At 33.5% G+C, this 7004-nt stretch overlaps 1 protein-coding gene across 1 annotated transcript; it reads left to right on the forward strand.

The window, feature by feature from the left end:
* The first annotated feature begins 933 nt into the window (after positions 1 to 933).
* On the forward strand, positions 934 to 5208 carry LOC114168851 (putative disease resistance RPP13-like protein 1). The gene is made up of 3 exons (XM_028053817.1): positions 934 to 4642; positions 4845 to 4955; positions 5072 to 5208. The coding sequence occupies exon 1, from the start codon at positions 1274 to 1276 to the stop codon at positions 4559 to 4561; it is 3288 nt and encodes a 1095-aa protein (XP_027909618.1). The 5' UTR covers positions 934 to 1273; the 3' UTR covers positions 4562 to 4642; positions 4845 to 4955; positions 5072 to 5208.
* The last annotated feature ends 1796 nt before the right edge of the window (positions 5209 to 7004 follow it).

Consider the following 7004-nt stretch of genomic DNA (forward strand, 5'->3'; position numbering starts at 1 on the left):
ATATTCAAAATATTTAAAAAATTTATAATATATATATTTTTTAAACAATTTCACAAATATTGGGGACCATTATCCCTCTGTCTTCAATGATCCGCCCCGATTTACGGGACGAGACAAGAAAATAGGTGATAGTCATTAATTAAATATGGGGGACAATATATAATGTTTACATATTTATTTACCTTGTTCAAAGATTTATCTCTATTTTAAATTACTAAAACATTTTTAGTATATCAGGTAACCTAAAATAATTTTTTTTACAATTTTTTTATGTTTCGTTTAATTTAATTTGAAGAATTATTTTTTGGATACAAAATTTTTCATATGTCCTCTTAACGTTCCCAAAAAGTAATAAATGTTGTAGCTATCATAACAGGGTGTATTCTATATGAGAATGCCTTATCAAGTAGGCAAATGCTAGGCATTCAATTAGAGTTGAAAAAAAAATCATTGAGAAGTTGATTTGGGTACCTCCCAGATTTACAAAATCTGAGAACAAATTTTTGTTTTTATTTTTCTTATGTTCCACAAATTAAATTGGACAAAGTAAAACAAAGAAGGTTAAATATGAAGTTTTCAATGGATACCACAACACTTCAAAAGCTTATTGAATCTTCCAACCCTAAAATAGAATAATTCTTATTAATAATATATATGTGAAATTCATAGAAGATAACAATAATGAAGAACAAAACAATTTCCAGAAAATTCACGTTCCTTGATGATGATGTAGATGACATTCTAACCACACAATTTTTTTTAGGTTGACCAAAGAGGCAATATCATTGTCCTAGACCTAGAACTTGGAGAAAAACTCAAAACGTAGTATGACAGAAGAAGATTTTTATGTCAGATATTTACGATATTTTATGACAGGTAACACTCTGATGTGGAAGCGGATGGCGTAAATTCATATCACACTTAAACGCCAATGTAAAAATATAATATTTACATCAAACATCAAAGCATCTGATGTAAAAAGTGAAAGATACAATACACTAATGCATGGTGTACCAGCTACATACAATACAGATTCAACCTTCAATGAATCTCCTAGAGTGTAGTAAAAGAAACTTCTGCATATGACCATGGCCACTCATTCATTCTTGGAAAACAGCTGTTAGACAGCAAGACTTAAGATTTATTGGTTGACTTGACCAGTGACCATCAAGTAAACCATGATTCATAAGAAGTGATCACTCCATAATCACTGATATCTCTGAACTCACTCATTCAGATCACTCATTTCCATTCATCCACTCCATTTTCTACTATGGCTGCTATGGCTGCTGAAATGATTATCGGTGCTCTTGTGTCCTCCTCCGTTCAGATGACTATTGACAATTTGGCTTCTCGTTTTATGGACATATGTTGTGGAAATAAAAGCAACATGAAGCTGTTAAGCAGCTTGAAGCTGAAGCTCCTAGCCGTTGATGTTGTGGCTGATGATGCAGAACAGAAACAATTTACAAATCCACGTGTGAGAGATTGGCTTCTCGCAGTCAAAGATGTCGTGTTTGATGTGGAGGATCTCTTGGAGGAAACAGATCACACACTCTCCAAAACCCAGGTGGAAGCTCAATCTCAGTATGCTGCTAAAAAGGTGTGGAATTTCCTCATATCTTGTTTTGTCAGTTCCTTACAAAATGAAATTGGATCAAGGTTGGAAAAACTCATTGAAGACCTAGAAAATCTTGCAACCAAAAGCCAAATTCTAGGTTTGCAAAAGGCCCATGATGTTGGGGTCAGATCAGGATGGGGCACTAAACTACGATCAACATATTTGCCAAAAGAAAGTGTCATCTATGGCAGAGATAATGACAAAACATTTGTCTTTAACTGGCTCACATCTAAGACTCACAAGAACTTATCTATACTTTCTATTGTGGGAATGGGAGGGGTGGGTAAGACCGCCCTTGCCCAACATGTATTCAATGACCCAAGGATGGATGAGGCTAAATTTGATGTCAAAGCTTGGGTTTGTGTTTCTGATGAATTTGATGTTTTCAAGGTATCAAGAGCAATTCTTGAACATGTTACTGGATCAATCGATAATAGTAGAGATACAGAGATGGTTCACAAAAGTTTGAAAGAAAAATTGACGGGGAAGAAATATCTTCTTATTTTGGATGATGTTTGGAACGAAAACCCATCTAAATGGGAAGAAGTGCAGAAGGCCCTTGTTTTCGGAGCTGAAGGGAGTAGGATTCTTGTGACCACACGTAGTAGGGAAGTTGCTTCTATCATGCGGTCAGAGGAACACTCCCTAAAGCAATTACGGGATAATCATAGCTGCGAGTTGTTTGCTAAACATGCATTCCGAGATGTTGATATTCAAGCAAATCCAGACTGCTGGGAGATTGGCAGGAAGATTGTTAAAAAGTGTAAAGGACTACCTCTTGCTTTGAAAACAATGGGAAGTCTCTTATACAACAAATCATCTGTTTCTGAATGGGAAAGTGTGCTCCAAAGTGAGATATGGGAACTTCCGGAAGAGCATTGTGGTATTATTCCCGCTTTGGCATTGAGCTATATCCACCTTCCTTCCGATCTGAAGGTTTGCTTTGCTTACTGTGCCCTTTTCCCCAAGGATCATGAGTTTAAGAAGGAGCATTTGATGCACTTGTGGATGACTAAAAATCGCTTAAACTGTCCTCAAGAAGAAGTTTGCCAACAATACTTCAATGAACTACTATCAAGATCCTTCTTCGAACAATCAAGTAAAAAGGAAGAAGTATTTGGCATGCATGACCTTCTAAATGATTTGGCAAAATATGTTGGTCAAGGCATACATTTTAGGTGCGAGGCTGGCCAAATAGAGAACATACAAAAAGTAACTCGTCATTACTCAGTTGAATTTGGATACAATCGAGATTTTGATGGGTTTGGAACTTTATGTGATATAGAAAAGTTTCGTACATTTATGCCGACACATAGGAGCACGGATAGCACGGATAATTTATGGAGTTGGTATATCAATATGCCAATACATGAATTGTTGTCCAAGTTTAAGTTCTTACGAATCTTATCTCTCTCTCATCTTACTCTTCTTACAGAGTTACCTGACTCTATTTCCGATCTTGAGTATCTCCGTTCCTTAGACCTATCCTATACTTCCATTAGAATACTAACTGAAAAGACATGTTTGCTTTCCTACTTGCAAATACTGAAGTTGAACTACTGTAGAGATTTGGAGGAATTGCCCACAAATTTGCATCTACTTACCAATTTGTGTCGCCTTGAATTTAAAGGGACTAAAGTGGGAAAGGTGCCACCGCATTTGGAAAAATTGAAGAATCTTAAAGTAGTAATGGATTTTAATGTTGGACAAGGCAGAGATTTCGGTATTCAACAGCTGGGTGAGCTCAACCTTGATGGAAGTGTATCAATTGGGGAGCTACAGAATGTTGAGAATTCGGTGGATGCATTGGAAGCAGATTTGAAGAATAAAACACACCTTGTGGAACTAGAGTTGGAATGGACAAGGAATGGGAACTCTATTGATTCAGAAAAAGTAGAGGACGTAATTGAGAAATTGGAACCTCCCAAAAACTTAAAGGTGTTGTCGATCTATGACTATGCTGGCAAACAATTTCCAAATTGGTTATTGAAAAATTCGTTGTTGAATTTGGAGTCCTTGGAGTTGTGTAGGTGTGCACCTTGCCATCGTTTACCTCCACTTGGTCTATTGCCATTTCTCAAGAATCTGAAGATTTCATCGTGTTTTGAGATAGTGAGTATTGATGCTGATTTTCATGGGAACAACTTTTCTTCATTTAAATCCCTTCAAACATTGTATTTCTCCAATATGAGGCAGTGGGAAAAGTGGGATTGCCAATCTGTGACAAGTGCTTTTCCACGTCTACAACATCTTTCTATAAGTTATTGTCCAAAGTTGAAAGGATACCTACCAAAGCAACTTGTTCCTTTGGAAACACTAGAAATTAAATACTGCCAAAAACTTGAGGCTTCTGCCCCCAAGGCTCTATGTTTAGACCTATGTAATTGCGGAAAGCTACACTTGGACGGGACTACCATAAAAAAGCTGAAAATGGAAGAAACATCGTTGGAAATTGTTAGGTCTGACACTCTTAAACACTTGGAAATTGAACACTTGGAAGCATCAATAGGTGATGATGACTCGGTCTCTCTATGGACCTTTCCACTACATTTCTTCCCAACACTCAGGATCCTTTATCTCAGGAGGCTTGGTAATCTACAAATGATTTCACACTTTGGCGCTCATAATTATCTCCACTATCTGCATATCAGTGAGTGCCCTAAATTGGAATCATTTCCTGGAAACATTCCATTTCTCAAGAGCCTATACATAAAAGACTGTCCTACACTTGAAGCGGTTTTGCCATCATCAAATCCATTTCTCAACTCTGCTCTCTCAACTCGTTGGGGTCTATGTGGTTGCCCCAAGCTCCCAAACTTACGAGAAGAGGCTCTTTCCCAATCAATTTCAATTTTTCATGTAAGAGGTTTTCCTTTAGTCGAAGAGTTTTCCGAGGAAGAAGGGGAAGAATGGGAAAAAGGTTCAAAGAGGTGTTATTAGAGTGATGTTAAGAAGATTATGTTCCCAGAAATTTTTCAGGGAATGACTCCTGTTCATGCTGCTTTTGCTGTTGTTGAGAAGGTTACATCCCTATCTCTATCCCTATCCCTATACATATAGTGCTGCATCAATTTATAACTATGCTTAATCTTAAAGAAACAACTCTTGAATCTTGTATTGAACCAAGCTAATGAATTCATGTCACTTGAGAGATCTAGATTGTTGGTTCTTTTGCATGTATGCACGTCACTTTATTTTTCTCCCCCATCTTTTCATTTTTCAGTTTCAGAGAATGCACTGTAAGATATTGGGCATGTATCAATTTCTCACGAAGTATCCAAGAAATTGCTCGCGGGTTTTGCCAACAGTTGATTCAAATGTGACAAATCTCATGGTACAGTTTCAAATTTTACAGATTCCACAAAATCCTCATGTTAGAGTAATAGGCAACAAATTAACTTAGCTGTGGCTAAAGTGGTTTCTCATTTCTTTTTTTTTTCTTCTGTACAGGAACAAAAGACCAAAGATGATTTGGAGGGTGGTTTTCATATGGCATTTCTATGTGGATTATTCAACAAAACCATGCTTTTAAACAAAAGAATGTTATTTAATTTGTTATTATGTTTATTTTTCAGATTTAGAACAAATGAAAGTGTAATGACTCACTAATTTTAACTTTTACACTTTATCATTTACATTATTTGATATGAAAATTGGAAACTTTGTTTTCTGATATTTAATGAATGTTATATACAAATTATAAATACTAAAAATCTAAAATTTTGTCTTTTATAATTTTTTTTTAATTTTAAAATTTATGTATTAAAAAATATAAAACAAACAAAACAAGAAATCTCAATTAAAAATTTTGAAGTTGTTTACATAATGAGAGTTTTGCTTGTAGTACCAAGGGATTGAAACCCAGCCAATACTGGAGTTTGGAACCCCAGTCAATAACGGGAATTTTGTAAACAACTTGTAAATTGTGCTAATTCTAGGAGTTGTTAAAAACTCAAGATAATTTGTCAGAGATGCTGGTTTTTTCAAGAGAACTGCAAATTGTAAGTAAAGCCCTTAGCGGTATTAAAACCCTGATTTATGGATTCTAAAGTGATAAAGGTGACAAAACATTTGAGAAAAATGAAGAATCTTCATGTATTCATGAGTTCGTTTGATGTTGGCAAATGTAATGTAAGGAATTCAACATTCAACACCTAGGACTACTCAATCATCATGGAAGGCTATCAATTAGGGAGGTACAAAATATAGAGAACCACTTAGATGCAAAAGCAGCCACTAAAAAAAAATCGATTTTTTCTACGAATAAAATTCATATAAATTATTCAAAATTCGTATATAATTGAATATTATCCACGGATTATATATACAAAACATTTGTATGTATGACAGGTGTCAATAATCTTACATACGAACAAAAATCATATGTAACATTACATATAAATTTTTTTATAAATAATAAAATTAGTAAAAATTACATATAAATCATTTTGTATGTAACTCTCGATGAATTACATATGAAATAATTCTTATGTAACTTATATAAAAAAAAATCGTAATGAACACATATGTTATTATATACAAATTGTTTCATATGAGAATATTTATGTAATATGTACTTTTCAAATTAAAAATTATTTCTATTTATTTCCAATTATTTTTACCTGTCAATTCCAATTAAATTTAAATAAACAAAATAAAATTTTACCAACATATTGTTGATTGTAAAAGTTGATAGCAACACGTCACTTAATTCAAATCTAGGTATAAATAACATAGAATCCAAATGAAAAATAACAACATATCCAAATTCAAGTTATAAACAAAACAACTCCTAACAACTGAGTCCAAATTAAAAATCTAAGATATAATACTAACTAAATTATAATAAAACATAATTTAATAATTTAAAAGTGTTAACATAATCAATATGTGAAAAATTATAAATGTCTAATAATTAAAGCATACTAGCCATGTCCTTGTTGGTGTTAGTCTTGGTGTGTTATTGTTGGTTTTTTTGTTTTGGTTGTTCCAGAACTTCTTCAGATGGTGTTGTTGCTGCTAACAATAAAACGCCTCTAATCGTTGCACAACAGGATCCTAATTTGTTAATCATACGCATATTACTACATAATATAAACAAGGTAAAAGCAGCATATCCGGATCCTTAAAATATATATATATATATAATAGTCACAAAATATTATATGTCATTAATTTTTTAACCATTTAAATGACATTATAACTTAATTCAAAATATATATCTTCTTTACTTTTACAAATTCTGTTAATACATATAAATGATAAACTTGATTTGCATTCATTTTATGATTCCAGAAAAAACAGTAGTTATTCCAATTTATAACACCAGAAACCAATACAATAACCCAGTTAAGAAAATATATATTATTTTATTACTAACAGA

The sequence above is a fragment of the Vigna unguiculata genome, chromosome 11 (genome assembly GCF_004118075.2).
Source record: "Vigna unguiculata cultivar IT97K-499-35 chromosome 11, ASM411807v1, whole genome shotgun sequence".
In the NCBI taxonomy this organism is placed as follows: domain Eukaryota; kingdom Viridiplantae; phylum Streptophyta; class Magnoliopsida; order Fabales; family Fabaceae; genus Vigna; species Vigna unguiculata.